This window comes from Vulpes lagopus, chromosome 23, assembly GCF_018345385.1.
Source record: "Vulpes lagopus strain Blue_001 chromosome 23, ASM1834538v1, whole genome shotgun sequence".
NCBI lineage: Eukaryota > Metazoa > Chordata > Mammalia > Carnivora > Canidae > Vulpes > Vulpes lagopus.
The window spans coordinates 39,640,374-39,666,411 of NC_054846.1; the positions used below are offsets into that span (position 1 = coordinate 39,640,374).

General features: G+C 43.3%; 1 protein-coding gene across 2 annotated transcripts in view; it reads right to left on the reverse strand.

Moving 5' to 3' along the window:
• Positions 1-21,772, reverse strand: part of TMTC2 (transmembrane O-mannosyltransferase targeting cadherins 2) — a 390,967-nt gene extending 369,195 nt beyond the window's left edge. For both annotated transcript variants that reach the window (XM_041738923.1, XM_041738922.1), the window contains exon 1: positions 21,643-21,772. Coding sequence is in view for 1 of the 2 variants with exons in the window: in XM_041738922.1 (XP_041594856.1) it covers positions 21,643-21,725 (83 nt within the window). In the remaining variant the exon portion in view is untranslated. The remainder of the gene's footprint in view (positions 1-21,642) is intronic.
• Between the last annotated feature and the right edge of the window lie 4,266 nt (positions 21,773-26,038).

The window sequence follows — 26,038 nt, forward strand, 5'->3', positions numbered from 1 at the left end:
CTCTCACCCTGGGATGCACAGAGAGAGTTTTAAGAAGCCCATGAATTTGGATGGGGACAAAAAGTTTATCTTTGCTTTCTCTAGTCCTAAAGGAATTTAGCATTGCCTTTAATTATGAATAGCAGCAAACCATGGCAGTGACTTTACCATCACCAGGAATCACAGATATTTCTCCATCATAATATACTTGCTGTGAATTTCTCAAAAAAAAAAAAATCATTTACATTCATCACTACTTTGCTATTATGGCAGCTAATGGATCTGCCACTTGATTTTGTTATTAAATGGATTAACACAGAAGAATATATACTACTATAATGAACTGGAATTTTAGTATCCATAATGATCTCTCAATTTTTGGCTTCTGTGTGTTTTGTTTTATGCATTTGAGACAATTCTGGGGGAAGAAATCCATAGGTTTCACCAGATAGCCAAAGGGATCCAGAGGCCAAAGAAAGCTGTGTTAAAAGCAAAATTCAAAAAAAAAAAAAAAAAAGCAAAATTCACTCAGCTTCCTGTCAATGCTGCAACAAGAGGGGTAAATACAAAGTAAGCCCTTGTTGAAGTAAATGTGCAAGCTCACACAGTTCATGGGGGAAAAAAACAGGATTCAAACTCAGATCTCCTGAGTGCTCATCTATTTCAATGCTTTTAATAGACTGGAGTCAGGAACCTCAACTTCAGAAACAGGCATGTGTGGCTTTAAATCTGATTCATCATTTAATGGCTCAATGACTCTAAGGCAAGTTACTTAACCTCATGGAGCTCATTTTATTATTCATAAGAAGGGCTTTACTGGGTTGAGAGGATTAACAAAAAAAAAAAAAAAGAACTTACTGTACTTTACACATAATCATGAAAAAGATACAACAATCTATTTCATTCCTAATTATTTTTGTGCAGTTTTTCATGATACTATTTGAATTTTCATATGGCTGCACTCTTTCTGAAACTTCTTTGCTGTCAGTAGGATACCACTTCTCCACCAAACTCTCAAAATCAGAGCTTGCTTTATTCTCAAATGAACCCATGGCCTAGGAAGGCCTGAGGCTACAAGCCAGAGCACCCTCTCCCTGTTTCTGTTTCCATCTTCAAACTAACACATTAGAAACTTCTCTAATAAGTCCATCTTTGAACCTCAGCATATGAAGTCCCACTACCTCCTCCTGCCCTCATTATCTGCTAAACCAAGGATCACCATCTTGAGCAGCTTGCTTTTTTTTTTTTTTTCATCTACCATTATCCACACTCAGGACACATGTAAAACTCTGCAGTCACAGTTTTTGAGGTTCCACCCTTCTAATGACCTGATATTTCCTCCATGAATCTTTTCCAGTCTCTCCAAGGTAATCAAATTCCTCTTACAGGCCCCCACTGTATATTCTCATACCTCAGCAAAGTGTTCATCGGTGTCGGAAACCAAGATATGTGATGACTGACCAGCAGGTTGTTGAGATCCTTGAGACCAGAGAACATATGATTCACCATTTGCATACCATTCCACTCACACAGCGCCTGACAGATTAGATGCAAACAATGCATATAAAGCTGAATTGGATTTCAGGCTCATGACAATCCTCTGAGATCAGGAACTACTATCCTCTTCAGAGATGAGCAAACCTAGGTTCAGACGAGTCACTGACTGGCCCATTCATTGTAATACTTACTGCCCGTGTGAAAGACTAAAGAATATACCCACCAGCACCCATTAGTGAATGTTCTATCCTATTTGGTTCCCTTGTCCTCAACAGGAAACATGTAGCCTAGCTCCTCAATTTCTTATTCCCCTGGAGAATTAAAATATACATCTTCTAAGTTTCTCTTTTTAAATTCATTATTCAGTTTATCATGTTCATGTTGATCATAATTTATTCAGATCTAGATGTAGGTACACAGCAGGTGAACTGAAAGCGACCTGAAATGGAAATGCTCAGTTGCCTACAAGTGAAGGAAGCAACCTCGCAGAAGCAAGAACCCAAGCCTAAGCTTGTTTACAGCAATCGCCCTGGACAAAGCGAAAGAGATAAACTATGACAGCCGGATCTAAGAGGGGCAACGAAAAGGGAGATCCTAATACACTTTGAAACTTTGTGGGAGAAAACAGGGCATCCACGTTGGAAGCCACGTTTCCCTAGATGATAGCTCAAAATGATCAATGTGATTAGAGCAGAGCCAATAAGATGTCTAGATTCAGACTTGATCCCCTGCCAGAGAGGAACTGTGTCTCAATTGATCACATAGCACCAAGCAAAACCTTTAAACCTGAAATGTGAGTTGGAAGGGAAACTTCAATATAAACACTGATTTTATGGATATGATTTCAACAGTACACATTTTCCTATTACACCCATAAAGTATTTCACTGATATCAAAATACCTCCAAGCCTTACATAATGTAAGTGCTGCCTGGACACGTTCACATATCACCATATCTTTGGCTCACAGCAACATCAACAATTCACCACTTGCATATTGAAAGAACTACAGAATTACAACAGGCCCAGAAGTGCCGCCAACAAATTTACTGCCTCTGTGTTATTTGTAAATTGATTGTTTCTTCTTTGGCTTATGGCAAGTAGAGAACTGCACATAAATGCATATAGATTACATACCTACTCATAAAATTCAACATTAGGATTGAACTTTCCCCAAACTCAGAACGTTATGATACCCTTTAAACAAGTTAATATATATTTGATAATATATATTTGACTTAACGTGTCTCTTCTAGATGATTTTTTTTAATTGATTACATTACCTCCAGGTCAAAACCTTTCTACCTAAACATCTGCTTTTCTAGAAAATGTTGACTACCTGGCTGATGCATTAAGAATTTTTAATAGGCTCTTACTGAAAAATCAAATAAGATGGTTTCTTGGCATTGTTTTTAAGTAGAACAGGTAGAGGTTAGCTAAAATATATTTCAGTTATTTATCGGGTCCGAGGAGTTTCACACCATATGCATATGTAATTAGTTATTTTTCAAATTCACTATTGCAAATAATACCAAAGGCAGCTTTTTCCACTCAATAGGGCTGAATCTATATATTATTTCAAATCCTCAAGCCAACCTCTGAGCTACAAATCTTGAAAAGCCAGGGACTACTATTTTGTAGAGCTCACATTTAACCCCGTAAGTTAACACATTCCTGAAAAGCCTAAGAACCAGCTACAATCCTGCAGTAGGCCAGCCTGGTCCTGACACCCATTTTTCAACCTAGGGGACCATCCAACCTGCAACCATCCAACAAATGGGGACTCTCCTAGAGCTCAGAAGATGGGAATCCAGTTCAAAGCAAAACAAAAACAAAACTAAAAACAAAAACAAAAAAAACATACAGCCTTTTTCTTTGCCAATACGGGGGGAAAAAAAACTCCTCTCCTGGCAGTGCACTACCGAACGCATTTTATCAAGGGTGCCCTCCTGGGGAGCCCCAAGAACAAAAAAGCATCAGGACGAGGCTGTCCACAACCAAGCGATGATGCAGAGTCACTTTGCAGGTGTCAAAACCTCAATCACAGAAAATCAGGGCCAGTGGGCAGAGCCCGGGAGAGAATGGAAACCAGAAGAATACCAAACAGCTGCTCGCGCTGAGCTGAAGCAAGGCCCATACCCATGGGGAGGTCAAGCAAAACACTTGGAGCGCAGATTGAAGCCGAGACTGAAACAATGTAACAAAGCAGCAGACAGCTGGCCAACAACTGCTGGGAAACACAGGCTGGGAGGTGGGGGGTGAGGGAGGGGGCGCCAGGTTTCCAAACAGCTACAGCAGCATCCCAGAGGCCTCCACTCGGAGAGGAAGCGGCAGGCGCAGAAGTGGCAGGGGCACACGGCACCAGCACACAAAGACCCACCGTTGCAAGAAACCCACTGCACCCCAACATGCCCAGGACCAGGGCACCAGTTAAGGCAAAGCCTGTTAACAGGCCACGGAGATGTGGGGTCCATGCCCTGGTCCGACAAAAATCACCTGAGCGCGCTTACTCTGGCGTCATCTGAGGGCAACATTACATCCCTAAGTCTGACCTCAAGCAGGAGCTCCTAACCATTGTATATCAGGCCTTGGCTCCCCAACTAACGTCAGGGAACCCCTGAGAGGCCCCAGGGGTGCCCTCGGGGGTCAGGAAGATTGCTGGAAGAATTTTAAACGTATGCATTTGTATTTGGATTGAGGGTGGTAAACTTTTTCAGCAGAAGGGCCAGATAGGAAATATCTCAGGCTTTGCAAGCCCCAAGGTCCCTGCAACAACTGCCACCTGTAAAGAGAAAACCATAGGTGACACCTACACAAGTGGCTGTTTAAAAAACAGGCTGCAGGTGGATTTAGCCCAAAGGCCTTAGTGTCCACTCCTGATTTAGCTGATAACCCAAACTCCACACACGCACAGAGCTACAGGGACACTCTGCCTTCTGGGAGTGACCACCTCCTAATGGCGCAAGGCCACACGACTTCTGCGATTTTATTTATCATCCAGTTGGCTCCAAACAGCGCTGCTCAAATATTCAAGGATAGAATGGAAGTGGACATCTCGGGTCCCCTGGTCTCCCCTGTTCCCAGAATACTTTACCCTTCCTTCTAACAGAGCCCCCCTTTCCCTATGGTGAACCTATCACATGTAGCGTGAGACAGGCAAGCCTGCCTTCGCTCTACTCAGATTCCAGGCCATGGGTTCAGGCACACACCTAGGCCTGGCAAAAGCACCCCAATGGCTAGCAAATGTGTTTTATGGATGAGCTTGTAACCTAAGTCAGGATGATTAAGGTCCTCCCTGGAGCACTCCTGGGAGAGCCAAGGAGGAGAGTTTGGGTTGCCACTGGCCACGGTAACCATGATGGCCAGACCGAGAGGAAAAAAAATGAAGTCTTCATAACCTCCACAGGCCTCTTGAGTTTGGACAAGCAAAAGGATCTACCCTCCCTGAACTGGGCAGCTGACACTGACAACCAAGAGTCCTTATTAAAATACATAACATGCCAGCAAAAATAAAGGCCCAGCGACAACAGGTTAGCAGCAACTCAGAGCCTCAACACAGGCATGCCAAACTCCGAAGCCTGTGAGCAGAGATGCTCTGGTGTCTCACGTCTCCTCTTACCACGGAAGAAAGTAGGCACATCCTGCCACCTCCCTTCACCCCCAGTGGATCTGCTGGGGTTTCCTTTTCCTCCCACTTGCACGAGACAGAAATCCTCTCACCCTCCCTCCACACTGAGCTCCTCACACCAAGTGAGACCAACCTTTCTTCGCCTTTCCATTCCTGATACACTCAAATTTCTTTTTTTCACCTCTGTCCTTAACTCATTTTAACACTCATCATCACTGGGAATGCAAATCCTCCAATTTAACCTTGTATCCCCTATATAAACCTAGAGAGCCTATGTAATCCTAGAAGTAGACACTCTTCTGGGTCTCTCTGCTTTGGATTTCACGTACTTCAGACAATTCTCGAAATGTTATCCTGGATCACAAGGACCATGGTAACCAGCTCCTGCCTACTTTACCCATTCATCGTCCCTTTCTCCCTCTCCCGACCCTCTCCTCTGGCTTTATGCCCTGCTCTTTGGACACTATGCCTTTTTCTCTTCCTGTACAATTTTTTTTTTTTCCAAGTTGTCCTCCCCCTCTCTCATCTTTATCCAGCTAATTTGACTTTTCTTCAGCAGTAAGTTCTCACAAGTGCCTCCCTCCTCGCCCGGGTCAAGTACCCCTCTTGTGTACTCCCTTAGAAGTGTAAGTACGTCTCTGTTTTAGGAACACGGTCTATTTACTTGGTCTCTCCACCAGACTCTAAGAAACGTGAGATGATGGACAACATCTTCTCCTGGGTCGGTGCCCCCATGATTTAACAGGTTCCTGACACAGCTAAGCATTTACAAACACTCGCTAAAGGAATACAGTGGTGACACGAGTGGAAAGCATCCCACATGGATGCTTTCCTGGGAGACAGCACATTTCTACATAAGAATGACTTAACACTTTTAAATCAAAGGCCAATGTCTATTTGAGCTGATTTCCTGAATTTAAAATAAACCGCATTCAAATCTCTATTCTTTGAATAGAATTATCATAATTTTACACTATAATTTGCAGAAATCAGACTACTTAAATGGTAAACATACCCTTACTGTTCCTCTCTTTCCATCACTTCCCATAACAAGAACCAGAGTTCTGGCCTCTGAGATAAGTCCTCAGAAAATACAACAAAACAAATTTACAATGGAATTATTAAATATCGTTGTCTTTTGGTTCACCTGGTATAAAGACAATTACCTCCTTATCGTTGTGTTGCTTTCTTAATTTCCACTCATCTCCGTCTTTTTTCTGAAAACAGAAGTTAGTTTATAAAGAGTGCCAACGACTTAGAAACTAATGTGATTTTCTGGGGTGGAAAAATCCTTAGGATATAAGGAATTTTCAAAAACAAATACAATTAATTTTAAGTGAACCAAAACCAATAATATTTTACAAAAGCAATCATTCATTAGCTCCCATTTACTCAAGATTTTCAGAGAGAATACCACCCCGGTTTCCAATAAAATTATAGCTGCAGTGTTACTTTGGCCTATTTCTACCAATTTCAGCCTGTTCGTGTAAACTCTTTCTGAACACACAAATAGCTTGCAGACATACACAAAAGATTTCCTTCAAATGCAGTAGGTAAGCTGCATGCAAAGCATTTACTCTATTTTTATATAGACTTCCAAAGATGCTTGAAGAAAAAACATTTGGGCTAAACTCTGGTTTGTGTTTAAGTTCATACTCAAGTTTAGAGTAAATAATGTCTCTTGTCAAATGTTATGATTTACAAGACATCTTTGAACTTCATTTCCAACCAGTTTTCATAAACGATGACACTAAAAGAAATAGAAATGAAAATTTAAACTCAAGATCATGCTTAGTATTAAAAACAATTTTAACTGTTAAGTATCATCCATGGCCTGCCTTAAATGTACATGGTTTGTGGTATAGGAATAAACTGTCCAATTTAAACATTAAATTTACCAATTCTTTCAGGCTTTGGTTTGAAGCATAAAGCCCAACTCTCTCACTCAAATAATAAATTCTAAGAATTCAATTTCCAAGTACACAAAGATGGGCTATTTACTATAATGATAGCTTTTTAAAAATATAAACAGCTGCTATTTTATAATACATACTAAAAATTCAGCATGTGATCAAAATCACCACAGAATTAAAAAAAAAAAAAAAAGCACCATACAGTTGTTTCCACAAATAGTTAAATTTGGAGGATTTCCATTCCTAACAACTTGTCTTGACTCCACCTCGAAAAGCAGAAGATTGTGTGCTGCTCTGGTTCCAATGCACAAAGATACCAATCGAAGCTCCCCATCTTCCATTGCAGGGCCTCTGTTTTCCCCCAAAAAGTTCATCCCAACTTCCCCATAATGATCCCTTCCCTACCCCCATAAAGGAAAGCACTCTATCATATGCAAGAAAGTGGCAAATCACCCTTCTTCAAGTCAACTTCCATCAATCCCATTAGTTCATTTACAGGACAGTCAGGCTTCATGCTGTGATCCTACACTACCCTCCTTCATAATAGATACCCACACCTTCCCATCCAACCCTCACCCTGGAGAAATCCAAAGGCTAGTCCTTTGTTTAGTCCTAAAAATCAGCAGCTGAGGCATGTTTAATAAGGTCTTGAATTATTGGTTTCTTGTACTAATTTTAAATTACTTCCAAAGAGTTGAGGGCTATCCTGCAAAAACCATTTGTTATTTTCCTGTAATAAATTAAAATGGTATAACTGATTCTTTTTAACCCATCAGTAACAGAATCTGGTTTATTAAAATACTGAGTGAATTTTCACCTGAATATTCTAAAAACGTTCTAAGGAACAGATGTGCACTAGAGAAAACTAGGCTGCTATCCAACAAGAACCAAAAGTGTTCTCCTTTTTAGGTGCTTGCCACTTGCTGTTAGAATTAGTCATCAATAGGAACAGGGTAAACATTCCAACTGAGAATAAGGTAACACATAAGAAACAAAACGATGATTATGGCTGAGGTAAAACCACCTCTGGTTGATACAGTCTGTTGTATTGTCTTATTTTCCACTGTATATGTGACAATAGGGCCAACGTTTTACTTAGCATATTATTAATTACCCCAAAAATGGCCAATTTCAACTATATCTCTTAGGCTAAGGAACACAAATCCATAACCTTAGAATTGTGATGTGTTTTAAGCTGGAAGGGACCCCCAGGGAATCATGAGAGCCATATCCTGGCATTAAAAGAGAAAGCTGGTGTTATCAGTATGCTAAACCTTCCATACACCTAGCTTACCTGTGGTTTGGGGGGCAAGGGAGGCCTTTTTCTGAGGGAAAAAAAAAAAAGGAAAGCAAGATATATTAATGTTATAAGGTTATATGTTCTCTTCTATAGGGAATCCCTAGAAAAATATTAAGCAAACATATGAAAGATCTGTTTTAATCAAGAGAGAGATCAACACTTTTTTTTTTTTTAGATTTTTTTTTTATTCATTTATTCATGAGACACACACAGAGAGAGGCAGAAACACAGGCAGAGGGAGAAGCAGGCTCCCTGGAATCACACCCTGAGTCCCGGAGTCGAAGGCAGACGCTCAACCACTGAGCCACCCAGGCGTCCCCTGAAATCAGTAAATTGCAGAGCTACTTATTGGTAAATTAATGCAAGTAGTAGGTCCCAGTGTTCCTGGGAGAAAGAATACCAAGCTTCCCAGAAAAGGTCTCAAAAAATAATGAGGTTTTTTTTTTTTAATTTTTTTTTTTTTTTTTTTTTTTTATTTATGATAGTCACACACACAGAGAGAGAGAGAGAGAGAGAGGGGCAGAGACACAGGCAGAGGGAGAAGCAGGCTCCATACACCAGGAGCCCGACGTGGGATTCGATCCCGGGTCTCCAGGATCGCGCCCTGGGCCAAAGGCAGGCGCCAAACCGCTGCGCCACCCAGGGATCCCAATAATGAGGTTTTTATTCCCAATTTTGCTCTCTATGAAACAAATGATATATAAGTATTTCTGGGATTTGGCCTAACTCTCAATTCAACATAATCATTCACAAGATGACTGAAAACAACTCCTTATTTTCATTGTTTAAGGTTTTTCACTAAGATATACATCACAGAGTGGGTCAGTTCTTATAAGACGTTAAGAAATCATAATGTTGCATATGCCCCCATGCACAGCATCATCAGACCTACAGAGGAATATCAATTATGACTAAAAAGATGGAAGACATGATAGTTCTGTTTTTCCTACACACTTTTAATTGCATCTATCCTACAGACATTTTACTGGCAAAATTTCCCTGTGGGCATGCACGTATGCATGTGCATATGTATAACGGTTTAAGTTTCAACGCCATTTTTCCAAACTTAGCACTGGAGATGAAAATTAAATTCTAAAATTCATGGTTAAACTTAATATAGTTCACTGAACCCTTTTAGTTACCCTACATCTATCTGAAATGCTAAGTGAAAGGTTGCTTATATTAAAATAAGTTTAAATATTCAATATTTGCTCTTAAGAGAAGTTCTCTAATGCTCTACAATATTTGCTGTTGTTATTATAGAGTAATTTTCAACTCTAAGCAACAGAGTTAATAAATAAGTTCTTGATTACAAGAAATATTTATGAAAGAAAAAGAAATATTTATGAAGTACCCTAGCCACACCAGACACTGTGCCAGGCACTTCATAAAACTTCATGAAATTCTTGCAACAACTCTATCAAGTAGGTATTATTACCCTCATTCTGTAAAACAGGGGATGGGGGTTAACAGAGGTTAGGTAACAATCTAAATTGTACAATTAACACTTAGTTCTGGAATCAAACTATCTGATGCCAAAATTCTTGCAATATTTTCACCTTTGCCACCCTGTTATTTGGAAAGATCCAAAAGAATGAAATCGTTTCTAATTAGTTACAGAAACGTATCACCGGGTTTAGACATTAGATGCTGTTACCCAGCACACTTACTGCAAAGTCTCAATATATCGCTGATTAACACAAACACTTCAACGCAGGAAAACTCTGGCTTATCTGACATACAGCTTTCTTAATCACCGGGCCACCAGGACTGCTCTGGATCTCAACATATTCCCAAAAGAAAACGGGCTGTCATTGAGGACGGAGACCCTGAGTACCCGGTAATAAATGCATCCTGCCAAGCAGAACCAAAGCACCAAGGATTATTTACACCCAATGCACTGTAATTGGTCCTTTTACTCTGCAGAAGGAAAGAAGTGCTCAGATTGGCCAGGATGTCTATTCAAAATAAGCCTTCATGCACGGAGCCCAGCAACATGGGAAAAGCAACCAAAAAGAAATACAGGAGACCAAAGAGTGCTTCTGCGGTGAGACCAGGCACTGCTAACCAAAAGGGTGGACAGAGATGAGAAGCAGAGATGGGGCGCAGAGGTGGCAGCAGAAGCTGGGCCAGCAGGAGCTCAAACCTGGACCCCAGTGCACACGTTAGTGACACCATGGATGGGACCCAGCTCGGTTCTCAGATGCTGATGGGCAGCGATCACAGAGTCTTCACCTTCTGGCCCAACACACTCTGTCAAGGGTACAACTACACAACTACCTTGGTTGCACTATTTCATTTCATCCTCACTCTGTGGTCACCAGTTCTTACTTCCACTTCCTGATCCATTAGAAGACAGTTTTAGAGAGTGGAGGAGCTCAGTACAGTGTAATCACCAGACTGAAATTCCAGTCTCCTATCCTGGCCCGATGTCGATTCACGACACTGTCTCTAGTGCACAGTACAATATTCTTTTAAAAAGAAAGGAATAATCCTTTGCCTATTTTAGAATGAGTTCTTTATTAAAGATGTCTATTAGTAGGAAGTTACAACTTCAGATATATAGGGCAGTCAAGTATCCAGAAAGTCCCCAAAGTACCCAAAGGCTGAGGCATAAGGTATCAGGTCAAAAAAAAAAAAAAAATGACATGGACCCAAGCATTTCCAATCCTACGTAGATGCTTTCACGTGACAGCCTCACCCAGTGCCTGAATATCATTAATAAATCATCACCTGTCCTACTCTCAGCTGCCTCAACACCTACTTCTTGCTGCCTGCCTGAAGTCTGTGAAGTCTTCATGCAATATAAGCCAAGTTTCCTTACAAGGGGTTGTTCGACAGAAGTACAAACCAGTAAAGGCACTGACTACAGAAACTCAGTGTAGGCATCAGTACTTTTCAAGTCCAAAGCCCAAGGCAACTGCACTGATCAGTTTATTTATCAAAATCAGAACCCAACATCTGCCTCCACCATAATGCTGCAAAGAGGAGGATATTGTAATACAAGATGGTGACAGATATTTCAATAGGGACCATCTCCTAGAATTTCAACAGGCTCTCTACCTTATCAAAATCTACACAATACCTCAAATCCAACTGATCAATTTAAAAATGTCGTGACTGAACAAATGTGAAAACAAAACATAAAGATTAAATAAAATGGCTAAGCTCACACACACAGAACAGCCACCTTATCCCCAATCTCATTCAATCCAGGAATTTAAGCAATCTTTCCAAATGTCTGTGAAACAGACCGAGCTGATGTAATACATTTAAATGAAATCGAGCCTTATTACTCAAGGTGTGGTCCGTGAACCAGCATCATCTGTTGCACCTGCGAAAGATAGAAATGCTCTCTGAGGCCCACTCCAGGCAGAACCTGCATTTGTTTTATTTATATATCTTTCCTTTCTTTTCTTAAAGGTTTTATTTTAATTCCAGATAGACAATACAGTGCTCTATTAGTTTCAGGTGTATAATTTAGTGATTCCACACGTCCAGACATCACCTGGTGCTCATCATGACAAGTGCACTCCTCAATCCCCATCCCCTATTTCGCCCATCCCCACCCACTCACCTCCCCTCTGGTAACCATCAACTTGTTCTCTAGAGTTAAGAGTGTGTTTCTTGATTTGTCTCAGAACCTACATTTTCACACTCTAGGTGACTTGCTGGTAGCGGGAAGTTTGGGAATCACAGACCTGGGAATGAAAATATATATATACATATATATCTGGATGGAAAGAAATCCAACGAGAGGCCCAGCTCAAAAAGGTTGCTTTAGGAGAATCATAGATTGATCCATCCGACTCAAAGAAACTAGAGATTGAAACTGCATTTTACAAGAGTTTCTAAAAGGCAATCATCCAAGGGTGAGGTCCCACCTGGGTGGCTCAGGGGCTGAGGCGTCTGCCTTCAGCTCAAGGTGAGGTCCCTGGGTCCAGGGATCCACCCTCGGGGAGCCTGCTTCTCCCTCTGCCTATGTCTCTGACTCTGTGTGTCTCTCATGAATAAATAAAATCTTTAAAAATCAATCAATCAATCTCAAATAAATAAACCAACAAATAAATAAGGCAATCATCCATATTAAAGGATGAAGGCAGGGAGCAAGTTATGAGTACGAGGTCTAACACCCCCTTGCCTGTCACAGGCATCCTCAATCTTGTCAGGCACAAATGCAAAAGTAGTTACTCAATACTCCCTCATAGAAATGGTTTACACTTTTTATGTTGATGACACGCAAGAGGTTTAAAACCGTGAAATTTCATTTTCCATTCAAAGGAAAAAATGCCAACAACACCCCTGTCTTTGAAAGAAAAAATACAAAGACTCTTAAATATAGAGAAGGAAGAAGTAAACCTAGAGATCACTTCTAATGGGATATTTTAAACCAAAGACTAGATATTTGTGGCAAAGCATAGTTGGTAATTTTAGGCTACACACTGGTGTCTTCACAGATTTCCTTCAAATCTCAAGTTCACATTGGCTTTGCTCAAATCAGTACAGAACACTGCTGGAGTGGGTTAAAGTAGAAAACCTTATTTCTTTATTATAAATTCAGTGACACAATTCAGTACCATTTTTTTTTTTTTTTTATCGATAGACTAACCTTCCCATTTTAAATGAGGTTTACCAAATGAATTCCAGGTATACCAGTTTTTCACATCAGCTATAAATAATTGCTTCTCTCTAAAGGGCCTATTTCTGCAAATAAAAATGTCTTTTTGCCTGATTAAACTTCTTCATCATCTGAGAACTTTCCTTCTGCAAATTTGTAGTTGGAAAATTTGTCATTAGAAGCCTGCTTTGTCAAAATGAGATCTTTTCAACTGCTTTGAGAGAGCAGTTCTACAGTTAATTATTTGGAGGAGGAGGGGAGCATCCAGTTCTATAAGAAGTACACTTGACAAAATATTTGGACCCAAGTATTCTTACCTTAAGACATCTTTCACAATCCAAGGCAGCAGACTCAGCACTTACAATACCTTTAAAAACCTGAAGATAGGAAGGCAGAGGTAGCCAAAAACAGTTCATAAAACAGTGAAAAAGGTCCCCAGATGAACGTTTCAGCTGCCAACCCTACCTCAAGAACCACTTCTCCCAAATGGCTTTGTCATGACAGGTGTTTCCCCCAAACTGAGAAAAAGTGGTCAAGCCTATCAAGGTAATCTCTACAGCCACCACCTAAGTCCCCTCCCGTTGAAGACACAATTTGCAAGGACATCATTTCAACAGGCACTGACATTATAAAGAATCAAACTACCGACTTTCGGTATTAATCCAAGAGATGCCACTAACAGGGTAGGCCGGCCTTCCTGGTGGAACAAATCAGAAATTAACAGAAAGAAGATGTTTACTTTTTTCCATAGTGTTTCCACTGATCTGCTTCTCTCAAAGACTAGTTTTTTAAGCTAGGATTTATAATAGAAATTCAATAATACTATGCTTTATAATAGTGTCCTAAACACAGACATCTAACCCAACTAAGAGATGAAAGCAAAAACGAACAACAAGGCTATGGTCTGCATCCTTTCAGTCTCCTAATAGAATACTTATAAGCAATTCAAAAAAGAAAACAAAATTTCATAAGACACAGCTGTAAAAAATTTTACTAAACTTACTCATTTAAAAAAAAAACCCTTATTTTATAAAAAGCAAACTTGTGAACTGCATTTAAAATTAATACCCAAAGAATTCCAAGAATGCAGGGTTATACGGATTGCCATTCTTCCCACTGGATTTTTAAACAATGCTGAAACACGGCTGTTTGAAATACTTTAGTACCATCATTTAACACTGTTCAAAATGTCAAGAGCCATATTGCGCCCCAGTGGCCACTCTTCAGCAAATAACACATCCTTTGAAGTTAAAATACTCCTAAATGATGCCAAGCGAGAATTTCTAGGAGAGTACAGTCAAAACTTTCTAAAGAAATCAATAATCTGGAACCACAATTAGGGAAAAAACACTTTCCTTATCAAAACTTGTGAATTTTTCAGTTTCAAATGTCAGTAAATTCCTTTACCCCATGGCACTAATTTTTTAGACACTGTTTCCTAATGAAATCATAATCATTAGCCTGCAGGGAACTTGCTGGGTTTTCTTACCATGATGTTTCTGTGGAATCATGACACATTGATTGTAATAAATGCCACAGAAATGAAGGGTAATCATCAAAGACAAAGCAATCTGACAGAAACATCTCATTTGGCCACAACACCTAACACAGAGCTGCTACTGCAAGGGCACAGATAAAGGTTTCATTTGACAAATCATGTAATTTGGTCAATCTCCTTGACTATAACTACATACTGTGCCATGCTTCATACCCCGCCTCACTCTGATATCACAAAATGCCCCAGTAAACAAAATGAGAAACCAAAGCTTACATCAAATTATCAGAAGCTAAAAAAAAAAAAAAAATCAGAAGCTAAATAGCATCCCTTTGCAGAATACTAAGGTACTCTTAAAACAGGTACTGTAGCACTGTCCTCAAGCAATGTGGCCTGTGTATACCTTTGGGATAAGTAAATGTACGTATGATTTCATTTAATTCCACAATAAAATGGAATCTGAACGTGAAGTTAGAATTTTCAATTCCCATCTCTTTTCCATATTAATTTTTTAGACCTGAGCAAATAAAGATCTCTCTGCCCATCCCATCTTTAAAACAAATCCCTTCTAGTTGTTCAAGTTAACTGGATCTCATGAAACACCCCTAACGTAAATACTCTAAAAACACAAGAGCAACTTTTCATGTAGTATCTTGAAAACAGATCATCTCAGTGTTCCTGCCTTCTTCAAAATTTTCCTGAGTAGATAAGTTTACTCAATTCTTTCCTATTTACCTGTAAGAGAAAAAGGTCATTGTTGAACCCGAAACTGTAGTCCCAAAAAGTTTCTAAAATAAATGAACATTTATGCCTTTGATTCTAGGAAACCTTGAGTATCCAGAGGAACTGACAAATATGATTGAAAAGTTAAACTGTCGGAAGAGGAAAAGAGATCAATAGAAATTTGACAGTGCTGCATCTTGATGGAATTATGTGCCTAGAAAACACGGCCAAAAGTCTCTCTGAGGCAAAAGTCTTCAATCCCTATGACCAGTCGAGGCAAATCTAGTTAACTCAGAGTTCAACCACTGTTTTCCTCCAAGGAAAACAACCAATCCAGACAAACAGGAAGGACACAACCTGGGAGAAGTGTCCCAAAGCTTCTATGTGTTAAGAATACAGGGCCAGCGAGCACCAGACCAGTAACAAGGCCAGTTCAAATCATCCACGCGGATCCTCAGCACTGCTGTTCTGGGAAAGAAGCCAACAGAGTCCCAATAAAAGTTTTAAAATATAAGCATCAATCAAAATAAACATGACTAAATGCAAGTGAAATTCTGCTAAAGGACAATCTATCAGCATTTTTATAAGTCTATCATCAGACTCCCAGATTCAAATACTTTACTGTACCAGCTACAGTATACAGGTAGGAAAAGGACAGACAGGTAGGGATGCTTTGTTGACAAGAGCCAACAGCTGCTGTCTGCATTATGCACCATGTGTATGAGCAGCTTAGGAGTATTCGTACTTAGTGAATTAATGAATGTAGTCATTTATTCCTCAAAAGTACATACAAATCCAATCTTCAAAGAAACCATCTAGCATGGTGCTGCTGTAATTATTCAAAATAGGGCAGCCCCAGTGGCCCAGGGGTTTAGCGCCACCTTCAGCCTGGGGTGTGATCCTGGAGACGTGGGATCGAGTCCCATGTCCGGCTCCCTGCATGGAGCCTGCTTCTCCCTCTGCCTGTGTCTCTGCCTCTCTCTCTCTCTGTGTGTGTCATGAATAAAAAAAATCTTAAAAAAAAAAATTATGCCTTTTTCATCCTATGAAAAACAGAAAGCACACAGTTCCTGGTGATATGCCTCTCCCCTTGTTTTCCAAGCAGGCTCTAAATAAGGACAGCTATTCATAGAGGAAGGGTCTTTATATTTAACAACCCATTTGTCCTTTCCATCAAGGCTGCCACACATGTCACTTTCGTGAAGTCATTAAAGTACGTACCCAAAGCTGATGTAATATTTACCTTACAAGAGGAAATCAAAAAATTTAAAAGGTAAATGTTACTGTGCTAAAAGCACGTTAAGTGAGAATAACAGTGTTACAAGGTTTGTCAGTCACATATTTTTCAGAGCAACGAGGGTAAACTTTGTCCTTTCCTAATATTATGAAGGCTTCTGTTCCAGAGGAAATGTACCCTTTGCCTATGATAAACAGCTGTAACATCATGGGCATTTTAAATAGGTGCCTTCAGCATGCAGAACAGCAACGGAGAGATTCAGAAGACAGACTGTGCTCCCAGCTCATGTTGGAACCCAAAGGGTTCTAGCTATTTCAGAATTATAGCATCAGGGAATTCAGAGATCCCATGAGGCCCATTAGCACTAAAAAACCAAATGCAGATGACAAGACAATGTAAACTAGTAATACAACCACCCAAACCATACATATATGATATATATTATAATGTATTGTATGTTATAATGTATATTATGTATATATTATAAATAATATATATTTAAAAATATATACATTACATATGTGTGTATACTATGTATGTGTATATGCGTATATACATATATGTGTATGTTTGTGATTATGTGTGTCACATGCATATATGTGTATGCATATATATGTATATATGTATGCATGTGTTTATATAGATATATATAGATCTATATCTATACACACACACACACACACGAAGACAACTAAGAGACAGATGGCTGGCAAGCTGTAATTTTCCCTATGGCATTTATACATGTCCACTCAGTGCTCATATTTGGGTCATTTGCTAGGATAAACCCCATGTGACAGGCTCACTGAAAGTAAGCCAAAGTAGTCCATACTGGCTTCACCTAATTTTAATTTTCTATTAAGAGACGTGCTTGTTCAAACAGCAAAAGGAACCTGTTCTGCACAGATTTGACAGATTTGACTATATTTAGTTAGAAAGTAAAATATCATCTTAAAATACTTCATAAACTATAGATCGTATCCACTTGCAATTTTTTCATTGTATCATAATGAAATCAGAGTAAAACAGCACCCTAAACACACTCACTTCTTCCAATAAAGAGGTGAGGAGACAACATTTGATACAAAGCAAACTTCTTCCTTATATGCTTTGATTTTACAGTAATTTGTTCGAAACATGATTTTACTAAATACCAAGCAGGACTTCAACGGTTGAGCATACTAAAATTTTAAGATAACAATCCCATATGTTATGGGTCTATTGGAGAGATAGTCTATTGGAGAGAATTTTTTAGAGGGAAGTTAACAGAGTGATCATTTTATAACGGATTCTTATCATACTAGTTCATAACGCAAGCAGACAATAACTTTAAAAGGCCATGTAGAAGGAATAGTTGACTGTCTTTAGGGGAAAAAATGGTTTAAAAAAAAGTTATCATGCCTTAAATCCTCCGTTCCTTCATTTTAAATGCTGTTAATCAAAATCTTTATGACTTTAGATTAACTCATGTTTCTATGAAAACAGATTTATATTTACATTCAAATGAATAAATTAGGAATGTGCTATTAAGAGTTTGGAGTAGTTTTGATTCAAAAATAGAAATTTCATCTGTGGAGTTGTTCCCCCACAAAGTTTACACAATTGTTGTACAATAGTCATGTTAATGATCAAAGTTGGGTTCGACGAATGCAAAATGGGCAATAAGGAAAACAATTTTCAAAGCAGCCACAAACCCATTTGCCACTTCCAAAAAACTCTTTTTTTAAGTAATGCATGATTTTATTCAGACAAGAATAAAAATATGTTTTAGGTGTATTATCTTATTGTTATACATCATAAAGGGCTTGCCATCAATTAGGTGACGTGTGCAAAATGAAATCAGTCTACAAAACAACAGAGATGGCGTCTTTCTACTGCTTTGAAGCAAACTCACTCCTCCTTGAGTGTTATCTCTATGGAAAACTTAGAGTAGTATTTTTAGAGAGGATACAGCGACAATGATGCAATGTTATCCTCAACAAATATGTAAGAGAGCAGAGAACATGGGATCAGCAATTTTTTTTTCCAGTGACCTAAACACCAGATTTCTCCAGAAAATGAGAGGGTCCTTCAAGAAGTCACATTCATCATGACTTAAAATTTGGCAAAGACCATATATTTATCATTCCAATTGTACTCTAACCACAATTTAAGATTCAACAGGATCATGACTAGACTAAAGGCAAGGGGGTGGGGGGTGCGGGTGAAGTTGAAACTGTATATGCTTTTCCATCAGATAGATGAATTCTCCTCTTCTGTTTGTTTCATCACATCCTAGCCATATTCTTAAGTTGAGCATAAAAACACTTGTAAAATATTAAGTTTTACCATAGGGAAATTGATTTTGCTATGAAAAAGTTTCAGATTACCACTTAATCTCAACCAAGCTACATCAAACAGTGAAAAAAATTATACATATAGTTTACAAAGTAAACTCGATCACTATATTTAAAAGAAATGATAACTTTGAGAAGTACCACAGCAATAATGTTTAAGCTGAAGCAATATAAAGCCCTCTCACAGCAAATGCCAGATTCTTCAGCTAAAATGCAGAGTCTTGATTTAGTTAAGCAAGTCAAGCGTAAGAGCCATCTCCCTCCTTGGGAGCTGCTCCCAGCACTGGCCTCTCTCCTTCTAGAACTCTGCTGCACAAAGTTCTGGGGGTGAGGTGGGGTGGGGTGGGCTGGGGGCAGTGGAATCCACAGATGCAATTTACACAAGGTTTTAGACCTGAGTCTTTGTAGTCTGAAATGGAGCAGTGGACGTAAACACATTATTATCATCATCCTCCAGTTTCCACTTGACTTCCCAGCTCTCTCCCTGTTCCACGAAGCAGTGAGTTGGAGGAGGTAGATAAAAAAGTATATCCGAAAAGCCACAATTTACAGAGCACCCTGGCACTGAATCACCTGTGCGTGCTATGCAGACATCCAGTAACTTCCACGGTCCTATTACTATGTATTTCAGGATTTCTAGGATACACGAAAACCAAGTCTGATTCTATTAAGACTTCATACTCTTAAGCACGCAGTGTTGCGTATGCAGCGCCGCTACTAAGAAAATACACTGCTACACAAATACACTTCCAAAGTGTAGCAGAGTGGACTTCATACGTATAGGCTCTCAACATCCTAATGATAACGTCACGTCTGTAGATCACGTATCGAGCAAGCTGTCAGTTAGATGACATGGACAACTCATCACATTACGTTCATCTACACAGCTAAATAGAAGTCAGGGATCCTGACACTGCACCCAACCTATAACGCATAAAGCACTTACAACTGCCCACCATCAAAGTGCAACTAATTCATCGTCTCATTCACCCCAAGTTCTCCCCAAGTTACAGTCCTAACACTACTTACTGATGATTAAAGAAGACCTAAGCATTACATCTACAGAAGAATGTACATGAAAATTTAGTCTAGTTCAAGCCTGCATCTTTACAGGATACTTTCTTCTGATAAGTACTTTTTAAAGAACTGGACGGCAGATAAAGGACAGCATACACTGGGAATGCTTAATTGATCACAGAGTCCTACCGTACTTACTGTACCACAGTAACTTACTTTTCTCCCCATGCTCTTTATTCTTAGTTGAAATGATTACCTTCCAAACTGTCCCCAACAGCTCAAGGACCGCCCAGATTCATCCGTGAGCTCATTTTCGTGAAAAGTCACCCATCTTTGGAAAGAAGAGCTTTCTCTTCCCATCCCCTAGAGACAGCAGGTGCACAGTAACACAAAACTGGAAAGAACAGACGCAGCTCACCCCACTCTTACGCCAAGACCGTTTCTTTCTCAGAGTGTGCAGCGTGACTGCTAAAACCTGCACACTGGAAAAGTTGAGGAAAAGTTCAGGTCTTAACAGTGGCTTCCTTATCAGCCGATCTGACGGACACGGCCTAAGATGCACTAAGAAGAGTTTGCTTTTTTTCCACTGCACCTATTATTGGGGGATTTCCTAAGAGACATGTGGGTGTAAACCCAGAGTCAGGGATTTGAAGCATACATCCAGGGGAGTGGGCACACCAGAGAACACAGAAGATGGCTAATCACCACCCAGAGAAGATCTTGCCTTCACCTCCCCTCACCATCACCCACTTTAGTCCACTCCACTCTCTGCCTTGCCCTGACCCTGGGGATCCATTCCCCTTTCCATAGCCCAGAGAGGCTGCTGAAAAGCTGTCAAAGTAAATCTGTGCTCACTTTTTGGATGGTTTCATTTCAATGGAGCATGAAACACCCCAGGACGGTTAATAAGTTTAGCCAGGCGTGCTGTTCTCCCTAATATATTTTAATTATGCATCTGTTTTAATTGTAATCAGATTAAGTCACCGGAAAGGCACAAATTGGAATTTTCCCTAATGGCTTATTGGAGCTTTTCATCAGTTTCTAAACACTAACAACATTTAAAAAAAAAAAAAAAAAAGGTAGAGACACAAGCACAACTGTGACATTTTCCAGAAATCGATGCAGTTTCTCTGACAACACAGTTCAGGTCTCATTAGCCACCCAAACTAGCCCAAATGCAGAAGACAACTTCGGTCTCTAGGGGCGTCTTCTTCCCCAATTAGCACAAAAGCATCGCTAACGTCTAACGGGAACCTCCCCAAACAGAAATGATAAGCCCAGACTTTTATAAAAAGTGCTGCTCCGAAGATGGGGAGGGAAGGGGGGGGGGGCCGGGGAGCCCAGGAGCAGCAGCTTGCATTACCTTGGCCAAAAGGAAAGCATCCTCCAGGTCCAGCAGGAAAGTCGAAGCAGGGTCCTCTCCTCCCCTCCCCCTTCCCCCTCCCCCTCTCCTGCTAACTGTCAAAGGTGTGTTTTTCCCTCGGAAAGTCCAAGGGTCCGGGTCAATAAAAAGGAAACGCTCCGGGGGAAGATCTGCTCAGAGGCGGGGAGCGGCTTCCTTCCAGCCCAGACGTAAAACCGCTCAGGGCGCACCAAGAAATACCTAAGGCTTTTTTTTTTTTTCTTCTTCTTTTTTTTTCTTTTCTTTTCTTTTTTCTTCCCCCATCTAATACGTTCTTGAAACAGCTGCCCGAATTGCCGCGATTTTCCCCTAAGAAACTTAAAAGCGTTCGTCCGCCACCAGCCGAGAAGCGAGAGAAAGGACCTGCTGCAAACTGGGCGCCCCAACTCCGCCCGCCCGCCCAGCGCGCCCGCGCCCCGGCTTCGCTCCGGGGGGACCTCGGGGGACCTCGGGGAGCCCCCGGGCCGCCGCGCAGTCCCCGCGCCCCCGCCGCCCCCTTACCTGTCATCGTAGCAGAAGTCGGCGCTCAAGGTGTTGAGGTACAAGGCGAGCCCCAGAGCGCTGCTCACCAACTCTGCGAGCATCTCTCCACCGCCTGCCCCCCGGCGCGGCTCCCAGCGCGAGGGCAGCAGCGGCCGCAAAGCCCGGGAGCATCAATCCCCACCCTCCGCGCCGCCCGCTCCTCCCGGCTTCACTTTTCCCGAGCTCCCGTCCCCCCCGCGGGTCCCCGCGCCGCCGCCCCCTCCTCCGCAGCCCCCGCGTCCTCCGGGTGCGGGCTCACACCGCGCTCCCCATGCCCGGCGCCCGCGAGCGGCCGGCGGCTTCGGGCTCCGCGCCCCCCGGCGGATGCGCAGGGCTGCTCCTCCGCGCGGCTCGCCGCCCCCGCCCTACCCCATGGCACTTCGGGGCGCCCTAGGTGAGGACCGGGGCTCGGAGGCGGGGCGAGGACGCGGGCTGCGGGCAGAGGCGCCGGACCCCGCGGGGCTCCGGGACCGGCGGGAGGAAGGCAGAGGAAGGGGGGCGGAGGGCGGGGGCCAGGCGGACCGCCTGCCCTCGCCGCCTCCCGGGCGCACGGCTCCGGGGCCGCTCGGCCTCACTCCGGCCGCCACCGCGGCGGCCGCTCATCCACTCTCTACCAGCGCCCTCCCCGCGCCGGCCCCTTCTCGGGCCGAGTGAGGAGCCGCGGCTGGAGGCTCCCGAAGCTCCCGCGTGGGGTTCTCGGCGCGGCCCCCCGCGCCTGCGTGGCCGGCCCTCCATCCCGGCCCCGCCACGCCCATCGCCACGCCCATCGCCACGCCCTCCGTCCCGGCCTGGCCACGCCCCTCACCCAGCCCCGCCCGCCCTCCATCCTGGCGTCGCCCCGCCCCTCGCCCTCCATCCCGGCCTAGCCACGCCTCTGGCCACGCCCCTCACCCAGCTAAGCCCCGCCCTTCGCCTCCCAGCCGGGCCTCGGCCCGCCCACCGCCCCGCCCCGCCCCTCTGGCTCCTCCCCCCGCCCCCCGGCTGCAGTGCAGCCTCCTCCCGGCTCCCGAGGCCCGAGGCCCGAGGCCCCTGCTGCCCACTGCGCGCCCCCTTCGGGCTTCTTTCACCTTCTGGATTTCACTCTGGAACGCCCCGGGGTGACCCCAGGGCGGCTGCCGGCGGCCGGCCCAACGGGGTGCTGGCGTGCGCCCTGGGAGGCGCGGCCGGAGGACGACCGAGCCCGGGGGGGACGCGGCCGCGCGGCGAGTGTCCGCTGGGCTGGGGGGGCCCTGGGGCCCGGGGAGGACGAGCGGCTCCGCGAGGGCTGCAGCCTCGCTGGCCAGAGCTTCGGGCGGCCTCGTGTGCACGCTCACGGCGCGGGAGCCGAAGCGCGGGGGTCGGGTCGGGGTCGGGGGGCAGGGGGGGACAGAGAGGGGCGGGGGCGGGGGGCGAGCCGGGGGGCTCCTCAGGAGCCGCAGGTTTCGGCTCCGAGCGCCGTCGCCCCAGGTGTCAACGGGAAGCCGTCTGGGGAGGAAGATGTTCCCGCAGTCGGGTTACGAAGAAAGGACCCCGAAAGAGAAGCAGCACCGACACGCCGCCGCTGCGGGGGGGGCCTGCGGGGGGGCCTCCGGCGGTGCTGGAGGCTCAGTTAGGGACGCGCCTGCGGCCGGGGCGGCGCTGCCTCCGGGGCGAGGGAGACGGGAGGCTCATGCCCTTGCCTTTCCGCCCGGATGCAGGGCTGGCTGGTGGAGGGCGTCCAACCTGATACATCACGGTGGAGGAGAATGGCCCGTGTAGAAGTCCCGGGGACCGAAGTTGCGAGACCGCGGAGGACCGGGGCCGCCTGCCACGCCCCCTCCCGGCGCGGACCCGGTGAGCTCTGCTGCAGCGCCCCCTGCTGCCCGGCGCGCGCGGCGCGGGGAGCGCGGACCGCGGGGCTCCCCAGCCCGCTCCCCCAACCCGGCCTCCAAGCGAGACCCCCCCCCCCCCCCCCCCCGCCGCACCGAAGTCGAATCCCCGGGATGTCTGGCAGCCGCCTGGAAAGTAAATACTGTGGTTTGGGTGTCCCCGAAACACAGCTCCGTCTTTTCCTGATTTTACAAAATAAAAAATCTGTGTAGACACAGATGACATGATGAATATTTATTATATCTATTATGCCACGCTCATAATAGAAATGACGGACCCATTTTTGTTCCCTGAGACACATACGGAAGCATGCATGAGAGTTGCATCTTTACAGGCAGAAACTGATCCTTTACCTTTTTTTTTTTTCTTTTGTAGCTCCATAAACTCTGCTCACCATTGAAAAGTTTGAAAAAGCCACTTAGTTGGCCCATCAAGTGCGTCTGTAGCTGTATATCCCTCCACTGCAAATAGGATCCTAATACACTGGAGGAAGAGCACCCAGGAGCTGGGAGTTTCTACTGTGCTTTTATTATCTAAGAAACCTGTGGCTAGTCACTTAACCAATGTGTGCCCCCTTTTTGCTCACCTTTATAAAGCACTGAGGAAGAGAACACCTCTCTATGGGTACCATTATTATGAAGATGAAAGTAATGAACCTGTGAAACACCTAGAAGAGTCCTAAGTGCAATAGAAATGTTAATTATTATAGTTATTCTTATTCCCTCCAATTTTCTCCTTTCCTTTTAGTTATTAACTAAAACCTAGATGCATCCCTACAAAATTACAAAATGTAGACCATGACGTCCACGCTAGTCCAACTACTGTCACTTCCTGCATGGACTAATGCAGTAACTTTCAAAGTGGTCTTATTTCTCCCCCTGCAATTCCCCACTCCCCACAGTCGGAACTTCAGGTAATACAAGATTCTTTTGAAAACCTACAATCTCTCTGTTTTAAAATGTTCAATGACTTCCTGAAACCCATCAATTAAAGTGCTGATCCTTACCATGGCCAGCCAGGCCCTCTTTTGGCCTTGATCCCTTCTCTCCCCTGACTTTGTGCCAGCAACACAGACCTCCTCCTCCTCTGGTACTTTCCACTTTCTCCTCTTTCCCCGTGGGATGCCTTTGCAGACCTTCTCCAGCTCCTTCTCAGCATCCCGATCTTAATTCAAATGTTCTCACCTGAGAGGCTTTCCCAGCCCACACTGGGAAGTTGCCTCACTCTCAGCAATCTTTGTCCCCTGCCTTTCTTCAGAGCGTGCATTGTGTCTGGAACCCCCACTAGAATGGTGACCCCAAGAGGGCAGGAAGGAACCTTATCGACCTGGTTTTCCACAGAATAGCCAGAGCCTATAACATCTGGATGGGTAGAAAAAACTGAAAACAAGGCAAAATGTTGGCAATAGAAGAACAAATAACCGTACTTAGCAGAAACCATCTAGCAACTGAAAATCCACACATTTGCATCATATCCGTGTTAAACAGTGAAGAATTAACAAAGAGAGGGGGAGGAAGTAGGTTAAAAATTCTGAAGGATACATCAGCTCTGCAGGAAAACCTATGGTAAGTCACACACAGACAGCTCTCTTCAATAATTAAGAGGACTCAGAGGCATGAAAGTAGTAAAAGCTCACCGTGCTAAAAGCTCGTAAGCCTTTCCAGAGCTGTCTCCCATAGTTTTAAATAAATATTTTCTACACCCCTCCTCCAACCTCCTCCTTTTCTCCCTACCTCCAGCTCCTGGGGATTGGGAGCCTGGGAGATGGGGAGAAATGCACAGTTTGCTCTCCCTGATCAAACGGAAGGCTGAAAACCCAGCTTTTAACAGATTTTCTCATTTTAATTCAATGTGGGTCTCAATAGTCTTCCAATGCATTAAACCTTGGTTGCTTTCAGGCTACTCTCCAAGGACTGAGAAGCAACCAATGTCTGCGTTCTCTACCTTCCTTAGACACCAGCCTAGGAGAGGGGAATCGGTTAAGAGGTGTCATCACTATCCTTGGAGATCATTTCAAATCTGGGGACATCGCTCTTTGGTTTATTAAGCTGTACTTACCCATTGTGACATTGCTACCTCCGTTCTGAATATATATATATATATATATATATATATTCTAGTTAAAGCTACTGTTACTCTCCACAGATGAAGGAAATTAGGCTGGCTGGCTTGACTTTTCTACCTTAGACACAAGACTGGCCAAGAAAGTGCTAAGCCCTTATTTTCCCAAAGTAGGTTCCACACATCTGCTACCTCACCACTTCCTCAATGAATTCTTTTTTATAGTCGGCCCGACCTACCCTGCATTTGTTCTGCATTCCCAGGCCTTTGTTGTATAATTCATACCTTTGCAGTGCCAGGTCCTCGGGGTAAAGATTTCCTTATTTGCCTAAGACATTTTTAGTTTATTGTGCAATACCATCTTCCCTTTGGGTGTTGCATAAATATTAACTAAAAATCCACATCTGGTCTTAGTCTTCATTTCTATTTGTCCTAATATAACTTCTCTTTGAACAATTCATTTGGA